General features: G+C 36.8%; 1 protein-coding gene across 2 annotated transcripts in view; it reads left to right on the forward strand.

The window, feature by feature from the left end:
• Positions 1–22,852, forward strand: part of ADAMTS3 (ADAM metallopeptidase with thrombospondin type 1 motif 3) — a 263,903-nt gene that overhangs the window by 117,084 nt on the left and 123,967 nt on the right. For both annotated transcript variants that reach the window (XM_045473790.1, XM_045473791.1), the window contains exon 4: positions 79–235. In XM_045473790.1, coding sequence (XP_045329746.1) covers positions 79–235 — 157 coding nt within the window. The remainder of the gene's footprint in view (positions 1–78; positions 236–22,852) is intronic.

The following is a 22,852-nucleotide window of genomic DNA, read 5'->3' on the forward strand; positions in this document are numbered from 1 at the left end:
ACCATTTAAAAAGGTACTTGTGAGCTAAAGGTGGCAGATACTTCTTTTCAAAATTAACACATTTTATGCTTTCTCTAGGCTGGAATGATAAAAAGTGATAATGATGAGTATTTCATTGAGCCTTTGGAAAGAGGTAAGCAGATGGAAGAAGAAAAAGGAAGGATTCATGTTGTCTACAAGAGATCAGCAGTAGAACGGGCTCCTGTAAACATGTCGCATGACTGCTACTACGGAGGTAGGCATCTTTGACGAGGCTTAATAATTATCTGTAATTTTAAGGTATGATGAAAACAACTTTCCCAATCCATTAAGGGAGTGTGACTATGATGTGTTCTTGCATAATGTGAAGGTAGCAAGAGAAGTTTATAGATCATGAAATATGGCCCGCCTTTTTTAAAACATGTAGCAGAATATATGTTATAGGTATTATTTTATTCTAGTGCAGTATTGTGTCCCTAACCAGTTATTTATGACTTCTTTTATAGTTTCACATTAAAATGATTTTTTCTGTAGCTTCTGTGAAAACTTGGAAATATTTTTGCCTTCTAGAAGTATCTCAATTGTGTGTTATTAATACTATTTTCAAACTTTTAAAATGAAATATATTGACATGACAGAGAATAATAGATATGTCATAGACACATTTGCAAATAAGAATGCTGGGGCGCCTGGGTGGCTCAGTCGGTTGAGCTTCTGACTTCGGCTCAGGTCATGATCTTGTGGTCCATGAGTTCGAGCCCTGTGTCGGGCTCTGTGCTGACAGCTCAGCTTAGAGCCTGCTTCAGATTCTGCATGTCCCTCTGTCTCTGCCCCTCCCCCTCTTGTGCTCTGTCTCTGTCTCTCTCTCAAAAATAAATAAACATTAAAAAGAATTTAAACAAACAAACAAAAAAGAAAATAAGAATTTGACCTTAAGGTCTATTTTGCAAAATCATATTTTTACAATATGGAAGAGAGAATGAGTTGAATGTTCTGTCAACTTTTGTTTCATAATAGGCTGGACCACTAAAGTCAATGAAATTATGGCATGGGAAGCTTTTCTAGTTTGTTTGCTTTTATGAAATCTGAAGGTAATTTGTTATTAAAGACATATTTTTATAAGTTGAGTATACAAGTTCCCTTTCTGGAAGAGAAAGGAAATTTGAGAATCTATGTTTTTTTTAACCAAATTTCAGAAAGGCTATATTTATTTTTGCCAGGCCAACTATCTGAATTAGAGATAATAGAAATTTCCCCTAGGGAAATGTCAGGGATATAAATAATCTTAATTTAATAATCTAGATTCTAGATTAATGATATCTTGCCTTTTGAGACTTATTACCTAGTTTGATTTTCAGATACCACCAGTTTCTGTTAAAATGCCATACTAGTGGGATAGTAGAGTTTAAAATAAACGTAAAAATTGAGGCACCTGGGTGGTTCAGTTGGTTAAGTGTCTGACTCTTGATTTCAGCTCAGATTATGATCTCACGGTTAGTGAGTCCTGAGCCCTGTCGTGGGCTCCGTTCTTGGGATTCTGTCTCTCCTAATGTCTCTCTTTGCCCTTCCCCAGCTTGTGCTTGCTTTCTCTCTCTCAAAATAAATAAATAAACTTAAACGTTTTTTTTTTTAAAACTAACAAGACCTAAAGGATTATTGACAAATATCTGATTTGAAGCAACAGCACTGAATTAATAGACGCAATACTATGAAATGTGTGCCTATCCTAGGTCAATGTGATGTAATCAGAAGAGACTATACTGCATTTAGACAGATGTTAATAGTACCTCTAAAATTTCAAGTTCTTCTGTTATCTTAGATTAATATTTAACCTTTCTGAGCCTCAGTTTATCTGTGAATGAAGAATTAAAATATGTTGCACAATTATAGTAAGTATTAGAAATAATATATGAAAATTGTTGAATGTAGCCCTCAACAATAATGGATGGTTAATCAGTGGTAGCTGTGGCTGTTGTTATTGGTATTAACTATTAATATGAATTATTTTGGGCAAAGATGTATGTGTTAGGAATTTTAATTAAAAGTTAAACAGGCATTGCTTGCCTTCATGTTGTGAATACATTACTATTAGTTCTTATTTCTATTTTTCATGTTTGAAAAATGTCATTCTAAATCAGAAGACTGGTTGTATCAAAGGGTAGGTAGGAGAATACAGTACTTTTTCTAGAGTTTAATTGTTAATATCTAATATCTTTTGTGAGGCAATGGTTAAATATCTTTTAAAAAAGCATGGCCGGGGCGCCTGGGTGGCGCAGTCGGTTAAGCGTCCGACTTCAGCCAGGTCACGATCTCGCGGTCCGGGAGTTCGAGCCCCGCGTCGGGCTCTGGGCTGATGGCTCAGAGCCTGGAGCCTGTTTCCGATTCTGTGTCTCCCTCTCTCTCTGCCCCTACCCCGTTCATGCTCTGTCTCCCTCTGTCCCAAAAATAAATAAACATTGAAAAAAATTTAAAAAAAAAAAAAAAAAAAAAAAAAAAGCATGGCCTACATGTTCTAGAATTGTATTAGAGGGCTGGAAGCCAGGTAAGTCACTATGACTTTCCTCCCAGTTGCTCTTTCTGTCATACCTGTGGTTTCACCAAGAAGTAGATGCTCCATTTCAGTGCCTAACGGTATCCATCCTGGTACTGTTCAGTAGTATAATATTTACAGAGAAGGAGAGAAGATTTTTTTTATTGAAATAAGACAGTTATGAGAAATATGATGTTTAATACCTATTGTATTTCTAGAAAGTAGATTAAGAAAAATAATTTAGTAGTCAGGGCATGTAAGTTTCAAAGAATTAGATTAGATTTAGGCAATATGGGGAATTTTAGTTTAGAAAATCATTTAAAATATCAATTCTAGTAGCATCAGCATCAACTTACTCAGATTTTATAATTAGTTGTTTTTAAGAATGCAGACACTAAAAACCTTATTTTTTGTTTTTCAGTTTTGAATAGAAGATTACTTTGTAGCCAAATAGGCCACAAAATACATTTTGGTAAGGTTTTCAGCAATCATGGGTCAAAGGAAGAGGAGTTCCTTTGTTAATTCTCAATTACCTTAAAACTTGACCCAAAATAGAACATAGAATGTTCCATGATAAGCCTTAGTATGAACTTAACTTTTATTTTATTTATGAAGTTCTGATTGAACTGAGTTGCTGATGATGTCAATTTACTTCCTTTTGAGAATTTTAAATTGTAACCATGTATTTTAGAAATGGAAATGTCTTCCTAAGGTAAAAAGAGATTCAGATTTAAAACTTTAAGTACTATACTATAACTTTAAAATTCTTCTTTTAACTTCATGGTCAAGGACTGAGAGCCAAGTTTTTTCATGGACTACATACTTTCCAAGTGGAATTAAGAATATATTCTTATACCTTATTCCATCATTCTAAAATGTAAAATTTAACAGATTCTGGTTTTAAAAAGCATATTGATTTATAAATGAAAACTATAGTATCATATAAACTAATGCTTTGTCTGGATTAATTCAGGTGGTTATTTTAGGAGACACATGAGGTCTTTCTTCAATAAGTTATAAGAAGGGGATTAAAATACATAAGATGTACTTAGAAATGCATTTGAGGGGCATGATCTTAAGTTTCTCTGACAACAGGTCATCAGGAGGAATTTTTATCATAAACAAGGCACTTCTGACCCAACAGAGTTTCAGCATTAGGGCCCCGGTAAATGAATATTTTGCTGTGTTTTGTGGGTTATCCCCATAATTGCCTGGCCATACATTTTGCTTTGTCAGCTTGGCAACTCAGAGCTGTCATTTATTTGAGTTCTCTAATTTGGTGCAAGTATTTTATATTAAAACCAGTTATAACCTGAACTAGGTGATAATAGTGAGATGGAGAGAAGGAGCCAAATTGGATTGAGACTGAAGTGAAACTGACAGATTTATATGATGCAGAATATATCAGGGATGGAGAGAGAGTAAAGAAGGATGACTCAGAATCCTAATCTGAAAGACTAGAGGATTCTCTTTTCAGAATTCAGATATTTAAAATGAGGAACAGAAATAGGCTTGATGGAGAATGACAAGTGTATATGTTTGGATATATTGAGTCTGAAGATCCATTGGAATAGTAAGTGAATAAAAAATGCACTGTATATTTTCATAATCATGTCTCAGAGTCAGTGAATGAATGCCCTTATATACATGTTGAGGTAGGGATGGGTAGAGGTTAGCTTGGAGTCAGGGGGCAAGAATTGGCTTGTGGATGCTTGGAATGTCTCTGCTTGCCTTCCACTCTCTCTTTAGCAACTTCATATCAATGAGAATCAGAAGGTGCACCTTGCACAGGATTAGAAGCCCATGAAAGATGTTTGCTACCAGCACTACAGGAAAGGAGGATATTTCATCCTTAAAACACAAAAACAAAGCTAAAAACAAAGCAAAAAATATGCTTATGCATACTCAAGAACCCTAAGCTATTCCACTTGACTAAAAGTAAACATCTATTTTTATTCTTTATCCTCTTAGAATATTTATCTAGGTTTCCAATAAAAGTCACAGCTTTGAACCTGTTGAGATAATATATGATCTCAACCATTTCCATATATCACACAGATTTTCTTTCCTCAACTCTTTTTAAAAATTTTTTTTAATGTTTTCATTTATTTTTGAGACAGAGAGAGACAGAGCATGAGCAGGGGAGGTGCAGAGAGAGAGGGAGACACAGAATCCAAAGCAGGCTCCAGGCTCTGAGCTGTCAGCACAGAGCCTGACGTGGGGCTCGAACTCACGGACCATGAGGTCATGACCCGAGCTGAAGTCAGACACTTAACCAACTGAGCCATCCAGGCACCCCATTTTCCTAAACTCTTAATAAGGAAATTGTATTGTTTTTGAAATCTGAAAAAATGTGAAGAACTGTTTGAAAATACATTGAACTTGTAAAATCACAGATGCAGTGCTCTGCTTTAGAATTACTGTTTTAAGACGTAAAACAGTTTTACATTTGGCAATATAAATGATCTCTTCCAGTGCAGAATTGGCAGGTGTTTATAACACATAGTACTGCCAGTTTCTGGCAAAGAAGTTCCATCCTTTGCATTAAACAACAAACATAAACTGTGCATGTTTATGACAAAAAATTTGTCTACTTCATCATTGGGGGAAGAGTTGAATTTACTTCTTTTTTTGATTTCTGCTTTGGGAGGATGGAAATCACATCCATTTTTGAACATTTAGTTTGGACAAAATTATTTTATATTTTGCTGGTTTTGAAATTTCACTTGGGAGTGTCGTGGTTAATCAACCAATAACGGGTCATAAAGTTCACCTCCACTGTTAAATCAATCGTTTGAGTTTAAACTCAGATGAAAAACAAAACATACCCCTGATCATCTCTTAAGAATGTCTACATTGTTGTCAATAAGAAGTTTGCTTTAGGCAGTCTATTTCGGGGGGGGGGGCTGGGGGGCAGGGGGCCTCTACTTGTATGACATCATTCAGCTTTTCATATTTTTTTAAATTTAATCCCTAGGCCCTTAGGCTTCTCCCATCAAATTACAAACTATTCACTCACCAGAAGCTTTGTGTTAAAGTAATTTCTGTAATTACTTCCTACCAGTGGGAAACAAGGAATAGTAAGCCTTTATCTCCTAGCTTCCTTTCAGGATTTTCATTTTCCTGCACGAACCCAAGCGCTTGTGTCGCTGGTGTGGTTGTCATGGTGCTGTGAAGGAGTGTCTTTGTCCCAGGTGGGAAACATGTACAAGTCAGAAATGATTTGGGAGTTGCTCCTGGTTGCCAGGGAATGAAACTATGAAGCAAGAACTTGAATAATGGGAAGACTATTTCTTATTTTGGTGACTCTAGGAACTTCCTAGGCAGAGTCCTTCCTTGAATCTATAGAAAAGTCAGTAGGTGCTGTAACCTATTGTATTTGGAAGTTCTCATGACCTGTGCCCCGATCAAAGAGAAACAGTGGTGGGCTTTGCAAGCAACCTAAATAAATAAATAAATAAATAAGTAAATAAATAAATAAGTAAAGTGAGAGCAATTAATTTTTAGCATGTTTTCGTATTAAATGAAACATGGAACATAATATTACTAAATCATTAAGATCTGTCAAATAGCAACCATTCTTTCAGGTATATATTAAATGATAAATTTTACTCATTTTTACCCAGCTGCATAGTTTAGTTTATAATATAATCTAGGGTCAGTAATTTGTCAAAGCTGCTACCAGTGGATTCATATGGAAATACTAATCATATTTATGTAATTCCTTTTTAGGTTGGTTTTGCATATTTCACAATCCATGTGTTTACAATAATTATTGGCAAAAAGAGCAATTATTGCCAAGAAAAAACTTTGTTAGTGTTTAAAATGTATTTGTTCTTTCTGAATGTAAAATATATCCTAATATCAAAATATATTTTCAGTGTTTGGTTTTAATCGCATGAACTGCTTTTACTTAGGAGGAATAGACTCTATTTTTAGTAAAATATCAAGTACATTTTGACTCTGCACAAGCCAAGTGTGCGTGCTTAAACACATTTTAAAGCCTGTACTTATTTTCTTTCCCTGTACAACTTACAAACTTTCACGTGAGTAAGTGGGAAGCTTTTGTGCAAGGAATTCAAATATTTCTGGAGGTTTAGTAATCTTTCGTTTTATTATTTCTGTCTCTAATGCGATTATTATTTTTAAAGAAGATAATTTGCCATAAGGTAGCTTTTGTTCATGTCACTCATGGTTTTCTTTTTCCTACTGGATCATCAGTTGTTAACTTTACATATAAATTTTATTTATGAGGATCAGTGCTGTTCACTTTGGTGTTTTGTAAATAATTTTTGTGTGCATATGGGTTCCTCACATCCCTGTGGAGGACTCAGGTGTGTTATTCTCAATCCTCTTTCTTTATGGGCTGTCTTTATCCTTCCCTCTGCAGGGTATCTTTCAGGGAGTTGAAGTGGAAGTTAGTGATATATGTTGAAAAAAATGGAACTATGGGGTCAAATAAGTGTAGGACAGCAACAATATTTTCTATGTGAAAATCATTTGAGATGAGATTATGGGGACTGTGGATTCAAATGTGAGGGCTACAGTCAGGCCAAATTAAATGCTCCTTTAATGCACAATTCTGCAAGGGGAGCTGAGTGCTTGGTTTTGTTCTTTCTAGGTACCAGAAAGTTTATTCTGATTTTCAGCTGTGATACAGCTGGTCTAAATATCTATGCTGAATAAGAGACTTAAAAACTGAGAACAAACTGAGGGCCTAGAGGGGGTGGGTGATGGGTATTGAAGAGGGCATCTTTTGGGATGAGCCCCGGGTGTTGTATGGAAACCAATTTGACAATAAATTTCATATATTAAAAAAAAAAAAGAATAGCAAAAAAAAATATCTACGCTGAAAAATTCTTAATGGAAGTTCTTGAACTTGGGATTTGGATAAGATGGAAAGATTCAGTTTAGGAATGATTTGAGCCATTTCCCTAAGTGAGACTATAAAGTTTACTGGAGGTAAGTAATTATATGTAGCATATTCCTTTATTACTTTCCAGTACCTTACTCTCTGGGGAAAAAAAAAAAATCTTTGACAAGTTTGAATGACGCATTAGTTCAAATTGGTTTTGTTTGTTTGTATATCTTTCACAATTATTATAACCACTTAAATTAACTTGTTCCTTGCTTTTGGGCTGAGATACTTGTTCATTATTTTAGAGCTCTGATGAATAACCCAAGTATCCTAAGCTTTTGTGTATATTCTTGTTCAAAGGACCGTCTTTAATGGTGGGTGTCATTTAGCCAATGCCTGTGGAAGAGTTTGTTTCTCTTGAGTGTACTTTACAGATTGCTGTGTGTTAGGTGTTAAGAATAAGGTCTGTGTGGTGTCAACACTCTGCATTTTAACTTCACTTCTCTGTCACAGCACTTTGGCAGGTTTTGTTGTCATGTTTTCATGTTTTATCAGATTCTACTCCATATGCTAAAGGGATAAAAGCAATGTCTAAGCCCCTTTTGGTGAGATGAGTGAGTGGGAAAAGTGGAGTTTCCTTATGTCCTGCACCATCGTCCTCATACTAACAAAATGCCACTGGACAGCCTTCTAGTAAGTAAGAAATTAGGGTATTAGGGCGGACTTTTAATTTCTTAATTCCCAATTTTGGATGACACATTTAGATGGAGGTGGTATGGGAATTTGATGCATATCAACATTGCCCTTCCTCATTCTGTGATCCTGGGCTTGGCTTTTGAGTCCAGTGGGAAGTCCTAGGGAAATCACTGCTAGATATGGTGTAGGCACCACCCTATTTATGTTTAAAGGAGGTATAATTAAGCTCGTCCGGCTAGATTTTTTTTTTTTTTTTTGGTCTTCTTCAAGGTCCTTCTCTCATCTGTGACAACGCAACATTTGAAAAGTCAGCAGAAGCATCTGTGTGGTTCTTATAGGGATGTGATCACCTGAGTTCCTGTGGGCATCTTTTTGTCATTCACCAGTACCCTTTCTCTGAAATTTATGGAAGAAATGTTCTAACATCCTGTCATCTCAGACTTATACAAATTTTTATGATATACATTGAGATTATTTTCATAGATATGAGATCTGAAGCGTGGATGTTGGTGAAAATAATTATTACAAGAATCACTCAGACTTTTATTCTCAAAGAAAGCCCCAGCTTTTATGGATTTTTCATCTTTCCTAGTTATATGTCCCACTTTGTGTTGCAACTCAGATCTCACCTCACAGCGAACTTAAGAGCATCACTTCTCTGCTTCTTCTTTTTGTGACTTTATGGCAACGTTGATAAAGCAACTCACATAATTAGAATCAAGTTCAAGTTTTGTATTCTGAATAGGAATTAAGTAAATAGGAAGCCAAGAATTTACTCTAAATACTAGGAATTATGAAAATTGACCTTCCTTTTATTGATAGAGTATTTAAATTGTAGCACATATTAATTCTGTGCAAAAATTCATGGAGAAAACCAAGAAGAAACAGGGGGACCAGCCCAGCTCTCTCTCCTACACTGTGGAATGCATCACAGTTTGATCCTGTGCAGGAGTTTTCTATGTTAGCTGTTCTGTGAGTTTCTTTGGCTGGCTGCGTAGGCCCCACCGGGCTGATATTCCTTGTCTGCCTGGCTGCTGCCTACCCTGCTGGCTTTCAGTGCAGGTCTTTCTTCCATTTGACTAGAGGCTGCCCTCACGGGTACAGCAGACCACCCTGAGTTTGGCAAGGACCCTTACTTACGCAGCACACGTGGTCCTCGGCAGCTTCTCTTGTGCTTGGTTCAGCAGCCCTTTCTACAGCCTCCCACCAAACTCTGATCTCGCTGTTCCTGTAGCACAGGAACCAAGGGGAGTCATGGCTTCCTCGACTGCAACCAGACCGATGTGCTAGCAGCCCTTGAGGTGTTCTTCTTCCAGAGCCCCCAAGACAAAGCAGGAAACAAGGCTTGGGTGCTTGGAGATCCCCATAGATCGGTATGTTTTCATACTGTGTCCTTTCTCTTCTGAAATGTGGCCTTAAAGGGAACTGGGCAAAAGTCAGAACCACTGTCTCCTCATTCTCCTTTGTCTCCCTCGTCCCAGAAGTACTGCAAGATCAAAAGGGCCAGACTTGCCTTTTTCCTTCCTCTGATTAAATGCTTTTTCCTCACTATTCCAGTCTCATGACTAAGACTTATGATGGCCAGGCCTTTCCTCTCATAGGAGGAAAACACAAATAAAAACCAAACATGCAAATAAAAAACTGCTGTTTTCTGGCCTCCAGGCCTGGCGTTGATTTGTTATATGAGAACTAAGAGAATTAGAACTTCCTTTCCCTCCATACAGCCTTGCTTACCAGTCTCTTTTCTTTGGAAAAATCTTACTTCAACTCCAGAAGCTAAATATGGAGTTTCTTTGTATTCTTGACTCATCTGTCACACTTTCTGATGGCCTCCTTCTTCTCTCTTTACTTTCCCTCACTCAAGGCCTTTTCGCCACTCTTGGGGATGATTAGTGAGTCATCTGTGCACAAACACAGAGAAGAATAAACATTTCCCAAATGTCCTCCCTATTACACGAGTTCTCATATTTCTGTGGTCCACGTTGTTGCAGTTCCGTATCGTAGTTGCAGAAACCGTATATATATTAAGGCGTAGTTCGAAGGGCTCTTGTTAGAATATATTCCCCTTATTTTATACACGTAAGTTTGGATGGAGAACGATAAGGTGTCAAATGCCAGATAGTGAAAAACAGGGTTACAGATGGAATTAATGTCAGAAAACAAAAACAAAAACAAAAACAATTTGATCTTCATAACTCAAACACACTTTACCACATGATTTGTAGTCTACAACGTATCACAAATATGGCTTTGGCATTGTGAGTCAGTAGGAGAACCCTGGAATCTTCAGTTAGTGTCTATACTTCTAAATTTGGAGTCTTAACACTACTTGACTATTATTTCCTTTTTCTAATTAATATCTATCTGCAAATATAGAATTTCATTCCAAATTCCACAGAATTTTTTTGTGATTAAAAGAAGAAATCAAATCTGTTCTTTTTGCGAATATAGAAACCTGCTGTTTTATTTATGATATGATTAAATTACTGCCTTTTTAGTGCAAAGCAAAGCATAATAGCACGGTCATCATGAGTCCATATACTTACTTTTTGTAGATTTTTGAAAAATCTTTTGGTCCAGAGATAGGAGAGCGATGTTAAAAGTGACAGAAGTACTGTGTCCAGTCCTCCTTCAGTTGAAAGAGAGAGGTCATCTGTTTTAGTCTTCTTCAGTTCTTGGCAATAACAAAGGAAAAATTAATAAGGCCAGTCATGAAGGCAGTTTCTTACCTCAGGTACTCAGATCCAGTGACTACGGCTTAAAGAACAACTTGAATATGATATACAGCAGGAAAACAAACGGGAATAAGAAACCAGAAGTGCACAGTGTTTAGTCCCATGGGAATACCCTTATTATTTTTTTTTTCTAGGTGTAGGGGCAGAGTACAAGTGTTTATTTCAGAAAACATAATTAATATAAGAACATGTTGCATTAGAATGGAATCACACACATTCTCTGTTCAACCCCCTTTCCACATATACTCTAACTCTACCTTAATGCCCATTCCTGTGAAAGGTATTTCATAGCCAAAGGAAGGCAGTCCAAGTGTGTTAAATTTTTTTAGAGTAAAGTTAGCCAAGGATATCCTGTAAAAACAGATTCAAACATTTGAATCTGATCTCTTGTGCCAGTTTTAAAATTAGATCTTCAAACTGGATCTTTAGAACACTAAAGAAATCAGAAACCTCAGTGGTGACTTTTTTTTTTGACATAAGACTATCAACATATATCTCTTTAAAAATCTTTACTGTTTTCTCACAGACAAGGAAAAAGAGCTCACATTTTACAGCTAGTTCATAAGAAAACTAAAACGTTTATGAGAGATGGAATAGAGGTCCATGGTTTATGCTTTCAAAAAGTATGAAGAAATAATAAGAAATTATTAATGGCGAGTTTCAGACAAAAACCTAGTACGTTATTGACATAAGATACATTATTTTGGTTTATTTGGTACTCAATATGTGCTTTCCCATCCAAGAGTATAGTATACTTCAATAAAGATTAGTAAAGAAACGTACAATTAAATCAAACCATTATGTAATTAGCATTATAATGACTGATTTAGAAAACATGTTTTGTGACTTTAGTGATGTCAGTGAAAGCTAGAGTGCTTGAAGGCACATGTATAAATCTTATTACATCAGGGTTTTTTTTTGTTTGTTTGTTTGTTTTTAGCAGCAGGAAGAAGTTTATTAGAATACAAGATCAGAAAGGAAGAATAGTATGAAAGCTCTTTTTACAGACAGGGGACATTCGAAAGTGAATACCTCAGGGATTTTTTTATATAATAAATAATTCAATGAGGTTGATTTAGTGTCTATGTTGTTATTGGGTGGTAAACATTCTTTTTTCTTCAGTGTAGTTTTAGCTCAAAGTCTTACTGTTAAGAAGCTTTGTGACCTATATCAAGTTACTTAACCTATCAGTGCCTTGGTTTTTTCATCTATGAGACAGTAAAAATAATAGCAGTTACTTCAAAGGATTGTTCTTTGGATTAAACTGATATTGATATGAAGCAATTAGTTTTAGTTCTTGAGACATACTAAGCACACGATAAAAGTTACCTCTTATTCCTATATTTTGACTACATTTTGCTTTTGTAGTAGTTTCAAAATCTTACAAGAGTCTTCAGCTGTTTTTCTTTGAGCACGTGGTTTGTTATATTTTTACCAAAGCATCACTTTGTTTTTCTCCCTTTGGTATCATGCATGCTCTTTCTTGTGTTTCTACTTTCAGCTTCTAGGAAATTTCTCTTCACTAAAATTTTCCTAGGGGCTCCTGGGTGGCTCAGTTGGTTGAGTGTCGGACTCTTGATTTCAGCTCCGGTTATGATCTCACAGTTAACAATATTAAGCCCCGTGTTGAGCTCCACACTGAATGTGGAATCTGCTTGAGACTCTCTCTCTCCCTCTCTCTCTGCCCCTTCCCCCACTTACACGTGCACATGCACTGCATCAAACAGTAAATAAATAATTACATGAATAAATAGGATTTTCTGAGATGGTGAAAATGTTCTCCATCAGTACTGTTTGTATGGTAGCCACGAGCCAAATGTAGCCATTGAGGGTGACCAGTGGACTGAGGAACTGAATTTTTAATTTTAACTTTAATCAATTTAATTTAAAGAGCTGCATGTGATCAATTGCTTTTGTAATGGACAGCACAGGTCAAGAATTTGCACCATGACATATATCTTCCTAACAGTTTTCAAAGTTCATTCATAAGCCTTATTTTATTGGAGTCTCCTACAAATTACATGACACAGAATAGGTGGGATTACTCTGATTTTTCTTCTTTGCTCAACATTGCTTATTCAAGATCTAGCAGAGAGGCCAGCACAGAGAAGGTCTTCAATAAATATTGATTGACTAAATGAGCGATTGAACCTGACACTCAGAAATGTTAAATACATTTAAAACTGAACAGAAGGAGCTTTCAATTGATATTTGTCAGGAAGGTCCAAAATGAAATGTCCTACTACGTAGGATAGCCATTGTGACAGGTAAGAAGGCCCACAGTGTTAAAGAGTCATGGGAGAAAATGACAAGGAAGATCATCCAAAAGGAGTTCTTCTCACTTCAGATGTCTGTTTATCAAACCCAGACTACGTAATGAAGTCCCCTGGTGGTGGTTTGAGGGCCCTTCATTGCATAGCCTGTTTGAGCATCAGAGGGTGGTAGTTGAACAGAGCTCAGGAATGGGATGCACAGCATAGAAGACATTGTTGGGTGCTCCAGATTGAGGACGTAGGCTATGCTTGTTTACTCAGTTGCTATCCTGTCTGTCACACATTTCTTCCTGTTATTCTAGAGACATTCATTTTCCATCTTTACAAGCTTTCATAAAGATGCTCATGGGTCTCAAGTGGGAAATGCAGAGTGTACAGATAAATGATATAGGTCTCCTCTGTCTTCATAAATATTTGACTGGAATTTTGGCCCTTTTGCCCCTTTGTATTTTTTTTTTTTCTAATCACCATCATTGCCAAATTTCCATAAAGAACATATCTCCTTTTACTCCTCCTTCTTATCACTTCATCTCTCGTCCAGCTCCCCCTGAGCTTGGCTGTCATCCTCAGCTTGTTACATAAAGAGTTTCTCCCAGATACTGAAAGACATATAAAAGTTGCAACAGGTTTCTCTTCTCGGAGCCCATTCTCTTGGACCTCTTCATGATATTTGAAGTGGTCCAAAGGTTTTTGTTATCTTGGCTTCTGTCACACTCACTGTAGCCTTTTTATCCCTTCCTATCTCTGGTCAGTTATTTTGGCTCTCTTATAAGTTAGTAGGGCATTTCCTCTCAAATTCAATTTTATCCTACATAGTTTCAAAAGAGATGTTCTTTTTATGGCTTCAGGTATCTCCTTCATTGAATATCCTGAAGTGTTTTTTTGGTGTGGGTTTTGGAGCCTGCCAGATGTGACTTTAAATAGTAGTTCTGCTATGGATTAGCTCTGTGACCTTAGGAACTTTCAACAACCTCTTCAGATACCATTGCCTCATTAATAAAATGGAAATCCTTCTTACCTCAAGGTGCCGTTAGTGATATGCTGCCATAGACAAGATGGGCAGCCATCCTATAATCTCTCTGATGTCTTTCTCTATGCCTTTTTTTTTTTTTTACCACTTCCCAAAATAATAGTTTGTGTCCTTTTCTCATATTTGTCTCAGGAAACGCCAGTTAATGCTAGATTGCAAAGACCTTATTTTTACAAGTTCAAAAAAATAAAGCAAAAAAACCCAATGTACTCACTGAAGTGATAGAGGATGATGATCCGTATTTTAGAAGATCTGTCTGCCATTCACGTGGGGTACAGAATAGAGGAGTGGGGGGATGCAGGCAGTTTGGAGTTTACTGGAGTAATCCAGGTGACAGGTGGTGACAGCATCCAGTGTGTCTACTCTGATGTGAAAAAGGAGGAGGGGGCGGGGCTGAATGCATTTTAAGAAGCAGAGCAATCTGTTTTTACAGGGCTACTTTCATGTGTGGCTGTTTGTGATCATTATAACCATTAGATTTTTAACTTTTAAAATTTCAAAGTAACACGCACAGCAGAATGCCTTTTACCATCCCTGACCCCTCCCTAAGAGGAGCATAGGATTCAGGGAGAGGGCAGAGAGATAAGAGTTCTCTGTTGTATATATTATTTAGTTTTGTTTGCTTGTTTTGTTTTGCTTTTTACAAAAATATATATAATTTTTATAATACATTTTTGAAGTCATGAAATAAGTGTGAGTATCTCAACACAGTGTGCTTCAAAAGTAATGCCACGTTTGGGAGATACTCTTTTCCAGAAACTCTTTTCCATATCTGCAATATCTTCTTGTCACTTCTAGTTACTGTTTATTATCCAGCTAAAGTGTTGTGTTTCTTATTTTTAAGTTTATTTTTTTTTTTTTAATTTTGAGAGAGAGAGTGCACAAGTGGGGAAGGGGTAGAGAGAGAGAGAGGGAGAGAGAGACAATCCCAGGCAGGCTCCGCACCACCAATGCAGAGCCTGATGGAGGGCTCAAACTTACGAACTGTGAGATCATGACCTGAGCTGAAGTTGGACGCTTAACTGACTGAGCCACCCAGGTGCCCCTAGAGTGTCATTTTTCAATGGAAGTGTTTTCTTTCTTTTTTCTCTGAAATTTCATAGCTTGTATAAGTTCATTTTGCACTGTGTCATGCAGCATTTGTAATATGAATTATTTCGTATGTTTTTATTCTCGATTCGTTGAAATCTGTTTTTTTATTCCTGGCTATTCAACTTATTTGCAAAATAAATAACAAACTCTTTAAAGATAAAACTGTGCTGCTCCATTTTGCTTTCTACTCCCCTTGCCTTTCTGTGGCATTAGACTCTTCCTTTGTCTTTCACGACTTGACTCAGATTTCCTTCTTAACTTCCTTTCTTGATAACTTTTCCTCTTCCTGTCTTTCTCATGCAAGTCTGTTTTTGTCTTCTTTTCTCGTGTTTTGTACCATTGGTGATCTGTGGAAAAATTTCACAGTGGTACATCTTGTCCACATTCCTCTCTTGAGCCCTAAGACTGTATATATTCAATCACTTATTGTCGCCCTTGGATATCCACAAAGAGCTTTAACCTAATTGTAGCCAACACTGAGTTTTTCTCTAACCATCCACCTTCTCCTGTTCAATCCTAATCTTAGTGACCAGTACCAACATGCACTGAGCTTACCCTTCTGACTTTCTCATCTCTTATCGAGTTGGTAAGCAAGACTCATGAATTATACACCAAGAAGGCTGGCAAAATAGCCTTCAGTCTCCATTGTTTCTACTTTTGTTTAGATTTTTTTTGTTGTTATGAATACTGCAGTAGCCTCCTATTTTTCTGCTTCTAGACCTGGCTAACTCAACTCTATTTTGAGATAGAATGTTACCGAAATTTGTGGATTATGTACACACACTATGTTTGTGTGTGTGTATGTGTGTGTGTGTGACGCACAAATGTATCATTATAGTTTATAGAGCATGCACAGCATGTGTTATAGGATGTCCACAGAAATAGATATGATCAAGAATGTAAAATAGATAACTTTGATAGAAGCTTTATTTTTTTCCTCCATATTCCAGCAACTGCTTTTATATATGTTTCTAAAGTAAGTGCTTCGGTACCATGCTTTGGAGATTTTACTGGTTTTGATTGAAGATGTAATGATATTTGTAAACTAAAATACTCCATGTCACTGTTTAGTCTAAAATTCTTTAGTCATTCCCCATTTCCTGTTGGATATCTATCTATCTGCCTATCTATCTATCTATCTATCTACCTATTTTTATCATTGTCCTCCATGACTGGAGCTCCCCTATCTTAGCTCTCTTACTACTTATTGGGATCTGCTCCCACTCCCCACTGCTCACTCTGTACTTTGGCTGTACTGAACCCTAGACTCCCAAACACACATTTTCCCCCACCTCACCGTCTTGTTTGTCTTTATATATGCTAGACTGCGTGGCGCTTCCTTTTGAAATGCTGGAATATATCCTTCTATCTGACTTCATCTGGAAAACTTCAGACCATATTTTTGAGAAAAGAATAAATGTCTGCTGTCGGTTTTGTAGGATCTGAAATGTGGGGACAGTAATATCTGCCTCATATCTGAGGACTAAATGAGATAATTCATTTCAACTCCTGGCACATGTGGCTTGCCTTTTTAAATTCATATCCAATTCATTTTGTCTAATCTCATCTAATATTCTCCTTTGAGAATAAAAATGAAAATCTGATTTGCCTTCAGTCTTCTTGCTTATAATAATTTAAAGGAAGTCTACTCTTTCATAACTAACATTGTATATAATTGGAGAAGAGCCTACCATAACACAGATTAGAGGGGAAAACTAGAAAATTCTTTGAGAAAATGCTCACTCTCATAAGAAAGTCATTGTTGTGCATAAATATTTTCCAAAAAGCTGGACAGAATTTTTCTTCTCTAATGAAACTGTACTCTGTAAAACAGAGTTTCTTGGTTTGCAAGGGCACCAACTTTGTATGTATATGAATATTTGTATTGTTCCTCTTCTCCCACAGAGCTTCTATAGTTTTTGAAAGGTTTTGAAAGGAGTCCATTATTTTAAAAATTTGGGGGGAATGATTGTCCTCAAGCCATTTTAATATTCTTTGAGTTATTCAATCTGCTTTTCCACCCATATGCATACATATATTAGGAACAAAAGGAGGGAGAAATGGATCTTATTTGTGTAATGATGTATGTTGCCTACCAGTTAGTCAACTTTTAATAACAGAATACTGATTGAATAACATATATATCCCTCATTTAAAAAAAAGCATAATCTTTTCCTCCTCTGAAGTATATGAGTAAGTCACTCTAGTTCAATAGTATCTACTAGCTAAACTTAAAAAGCTATGTTTTGGTGAGAGGGAAACACGTCCCCAAATGCTTTTTTTCCAATAGTGCGAAAATAAAGAAAAAGATCTGAACAAGTAGGATTCTTTTGTGTATAAAAATTTAGGAAATGTATGCTACAGAAATGATAATGCTTTGGGTGAAGAGATCTTCATTATCTCAGCCAACAGTGGTCTTCAGAAGCAATGACATCATTGTTGATTCACTGACTTCAGAATTCAAGCAGGAGCCAGAAGCCTAGGAACTTAGGCAGCTTCTTTGTCAACATAGTGCAGAAAAGAAGACACAAAGAGCCTCCCTTTGAGTCATGGCAGGCTTTGCGACTCCTTTCTTGGCCCTTTGTGAAAGCACATGACTGGACTTGTAGAAGATTAACCCCCTTAACATTTCTGTAAAAAATTAAACAGATGCAAAGCAGCTCCATCACCTTTTTTCCTCTCTGTTGTGAATTCAGTATTATGGTGGGCAGTGAATTATTTTGAATTCCCTCAGAGAGGCCAGGGCAGTCAATGAGGACTGTGAATGAGGGCCCTCTGAAGGGCTCAGTTGTGGGTTTTCTTGGGCTTTCACTGTTCTTTATAGCATTATTCCTCTGAAAGCATTCCCTCTAAGAGAGGGGTCAGTCTAGAGACCTTTATAGTGCTTGAAGTAATCCACCCTTTAATCTGTTCCTTCCTGTGGGAAAATCAGTGTGGAAAAAAAAAAAAAGAGTGAGTCAGTATTTATGTCCAGATATAGACTGTTTGGGCTGTTTATTTTCAATTTACTACTGTTCTTTGCATGAATATAGTTTGTTTTCAAGGTAAGTTCTTTAATGAAGGAAAAAAGTTCCAAAAATTTAATACATGGTTTGTGCTGATTATTTTATATAGGCATATGTGAAAACGGAAGAGGTGATGTTCTTAACACTATTTCTTATCCTGGATTATCATTGTATTAACCCAGCAGACATATATTTTCTTAAAATAAGTATATTCTAGTTAAGTTTATCCTTTATCTAGAGATAAAGGATCTCTACATTTTTTAAATGTCTTTGATTCTAAATTTTTGTATATATTCTGGATATGAAAGGATTGATTATATATTTTATCATTACATGTCAAAATATTATGTTTGAGAGTAACAAGACTTAGCTTCTGACTTTTAATGACAAAATTGGTGGTGGTGAGAACACAAAGAACAATGATTTCCTCTGGGAGTGGAATAATAATTGGGAGGTGAGATGGTGAGGGAAGACTTTTGCCCTATTTGTTTTGCTCAATTTTTAAAATGCAAACGTGCATTCATGTTTCATTTTTGAAAAGAAAACATTAAAACAACAAAGAGGAATCTCTACTAGCCTGAAAGAAGTAGTGCACATGTTAGTTCGGGTTCTCCTGCTTATTCTCATTTCAAGTCTATGAAAATTGTATCTCTAAAAATAGAACCACCGTATGATCCATATGATCCATGAGCTCCGTTCTTAGGTATCTACCCAAGGAAAATGGAAAGTAATGTGAAAAGATATACGTGCCCTGTGTTCAGTGCAGCATTATTCACAACAGCCAAGTTATTGAAGCAACCCAAGTGTCCAATGACAGATGAATGGATAGAGAAGATGTGGTATACATACACAAGGGAGTATTACTCAGCCATAAAAAAGAATGACATCTTGCCATTTGTGACAACATAGGTTGACCTAGAGGGTGTTAAGCTAAGTGAAATAAGTCAAACAAAGACAAATACCATATAATTTCATTTATATGTGGAATGTAAAAAAGAAAACCAAGCAAATGAACAAAGAAACATCAGAAACAGACCTAATATACAGACAACAAACCAGTGGCTGCCAGAAGGGGTGGGGGGAATGGAGAGATAGGCCAAATAAGTGAAGGGGATGAAAAGGTACAAATCCTTATGGAAGCCAGTTATAAAGCAAATGAATCACAGAGACGAAAGGTACAGCATAGGGAATATAGTCAATAATATTGTTAAAAAAAGAAAAAAAAAAGATCATACTCATGGCAGGTTTCAATTCCAATCTGAAACTCCAGATCATAGGAGGAAGGAAAGGAAGTAGGGAATACTATTTCCATTGCAAAATATCTGAAAGATGGAAGTAGAATGTTTTCCAGGAGCAATCTTTTAAAGACAAAGTGTGTATCAAAATTTCCTTTCTGGTACCTGACTGCTAGAAAGAAAATAAAGTTAGCTACATTGTTATCTTTGAAATAACATGGAGTAAAAAAAAAAAAAAATGAAAAAATAAATTGGGTTTAAACAAAGAAGTCAGTGAAAGAATTTCCTTTATCCCCCTGACCTCTCTTTTCTTGCTTTTCTCCTTCTAGAACTGTTCTTGGAGAAAATGGGTGATGAGCTTTAAACCTAGCTACCACCTTGCCCTAGTACCTATGTGAAGGGCATACATAATCAAAACTATAAGGGTAATTTGAATTTTCAGGTAAAGTGAATTTCGGTACAAAATAATGTTATGATGTAATCATATCATTTTTCCATTACTTTGGATTAAGAGGGAGGAATTTTTTATCTGTAGGAAGGCAAGAAGAAATTGATGGGATAGGGTGGTGATAGATGGGGCTACACTTAGGGAAAATAGCTTTAGAAACATGGGCACCCTAAGCTCATGCAGCAACGGGGCCACTAGGCTGTGGGGTGGCTGTGGAAGGGAAAAGAGTTGTGCTTGCCAGCTTAATTTCCATCCTTGCTGCCCCTTCTCTTGCTCCTAGATGGAATGGTGAGGCTAAGGGACTTAGCTATAGCTGCTTATCTCAACTGAAGCTTGGTAAATCTGAGCAGCATAGTACAGTGGAAGGGGCCTGCGTCTCTAGGAGTCAGGAAGTAGGACTTCTGGTCCTCATTAGCTACTAGCGCAGAAATCTAAGGGGCTTACTTGTCTGTTGTGCTTGTAATCACCCTCCAGATGGACATCTTAGATTTTAAGCTCCTTGAAGCTTCTTTATAGTCATGGTGTTCAGCATAGGGCCTGGAGCCTGGAACATACTCCTAACACTTTTTTTTTTAAGTTTATTTATTTTGACAGAGAGAGAGAGAGAGAGAATAAATGCAAGTAAGGGAGGGGCAGAGAGGGAGGAAGAGAGAAAGAATCCCAAGCAAGCTCCACACTGTCAGTGCAGAGCCCCATGTGGGGCTTAAATTCACGAACCATGAGATCATAACCTGAGCCAAAGTCAGATGCTTAATCGACTGAGCCACCCAGGCACCCCTCATTAATACATCTTTTGAATGAAAGAGTGAAAATACATCATTTTTCTGATTGCAAAATAAGGTAGGGTTGGGTGATTAGAGTTAGTTGTTATGTCTCCTAAGTTTCCTTGAAGTTCTTAAACCCAGATTTTAAGTCATCTAGTTATTTTCTTTTTCCCCCTACACAAGCATCCCATCTGTTAATTGCCTTGACATGTTGTCATCTACCTTCTCCACTTCAGTAATCATATTCTCACTATCACTGTGTGGTGTTCCCTCATTTTTGCCCACAGTATTTAACAGTTTTCTGGTCTCTAGTCCTGCTTTCTTTAGGAAGATTTTAATGAGGTTGAACCATAGGTAATTGCCACCATGGAGGTCCAAAACAGTTGAATATTGACAAATTCATATGGTGCAACTTTAGTTCATTATCCAAATTGTATTCACAGTGATTCTGTAACCATTTCAGGGGCTTCTCATTATTCCTCTGCCCCTTTCCCAAGACCAATCACTCCTGCGCCCGTCCTCCCGACCCCTCAAAGCCCTTTCTTGTCCTGACTCACATGGGCTTTGATGATCTGACCCTCACTTTCCCCACTGGCCTGTTTTATGACTGCCTATTAGTGATACACACCAGAAACACATTCTCTTTACTCACATTCATTCTTTGTCTCCCCGGTCCTATGTCCCCTCTCCTCTTCCCATCTGTTTTTCTGTTTCTTTCTCTCTGTCTTTTTCACTGTCGACAGTCCAGCTGTACAGAAATTTCAGTTCCTGGACTACTAAGCTTTCTCTTCAGTGTGAGCCTTTAGGAATGCCTTTTCTTTCTTTCTTTCTTTCTTTCTTTCTTTCTTTCTTTCTTTCTTTCTTTTTTTAATAGACTTTATTTTTAGAGCAGTGTTGGTTTTACAGAAAAAGTTTGCAGTAAGTACAGGCTTCCCATATACTCCCTTTATTCCCACATCTGTACACGGTTTCTCATATTTGTTGCAATTGATGATGCAGTATTGATAAAATATTTTTAACAAAATTCCATTATTTACATTAGAATTTACTTTGTTGTTGTGCAGTTCTATAGATTTTGCAAAATACATGTCATGAGTCAAACCTTACAGTATCATATAGAATAGATTCATTGCCCTAAAACTCCGAGCTTTAGTATACATTAACACATCCCTCAAACACATCCCACAAACAAGTTAACACATCCCTCACCTCCCAGTGATACTCACAGTTACTTTTTTGTAGGGAGGCAATGAGGGGCTTTAGACCTTTTAACATCTACTCTGTCAGCAAATTCCAAGCATATAAAACAATATTATTAACTAGAGTCACCAGACTGTACATGAGGTCCTCAGGGAATGCCATTTCTTTTGCCAGAAATACTCCCCGCTTTCTTTCTCTCTCCTCTAACCTTGTACTCTCCTCATCCTTGTACTCTGCCTTAGCCAACACCCGTTGTAACAGTAGAAGAAAGGTAATATACACATAGTAAGTAAATGTAAACCATTTAGTATTTTGGAAGTGAAAAGCGCGATTGAGCGAGGAATGTTCTTCCCTGTAAAGCATTTCTACTGTCCCATTTAAATGATGGCACCTGAGACTGAATACAGTACCACAGATGTGGTGTGATGAACAGAGATTGCAGTAGAAGTCTGGAAGATGAGTACCCTTGTCTGGGGCCCTGTAATTTCATCAGCATGCTTTTCTAAGGCAGTTCGTCGTCCCTGTGAGCTCACAGTGATTTTCCACTGCTCTGGACATAAAAGGAGCTAAAAAAAAAAAAAAAAAAAAAAAATGTTTGGCCTGAATTTCTGTTTTCTAGGAGCCCAGGAGAAAGGGGTCATCATTGGGAAGTTAGGAAGGCATGACAGTTTTCAGGAACAGTTTATTTTATTATTTTTTAAAAATAGCTTTCAGGTATTTATAGAACAGCTTAGGAAATGGGGCACTTTCCCAGACAGGTGTTTTTGCTATGCTTTGGAATACTGGTATGGGAGAAATGCTCCTGAAGCCTCCTTTTAATTCACAGGAGAAACATACCCTTTTGCTCCTTCCTGTATAATAACATTGGCTTTTCCAGAATTGTGAGTAATCAGTATAGGAGATGTAGTTATTTTTGGTGGAATATTATGTTTTCATAAAGTATGAGATAATAGGAAATGAAGTGGGTGAAGTAATAAAGTTAAAAATACAGGCTTTGGATCTAGGCT

Source organism: Leopardus geoffroyi, chromosome B1 (assembly GCF_018350155.1).
Source record: "Leopardus geoffroyi isolate Oge1 chromosome B1, O.geoffroyi_Oge1_pat1.0, whole genome shotgun sequence".
Taxonomy (NCBI): Eukaryota; Metazoa; Chordata; class Mammalia; order Carnivora; family Felidae; genus Leopardus; species Leopardus geoffroyi.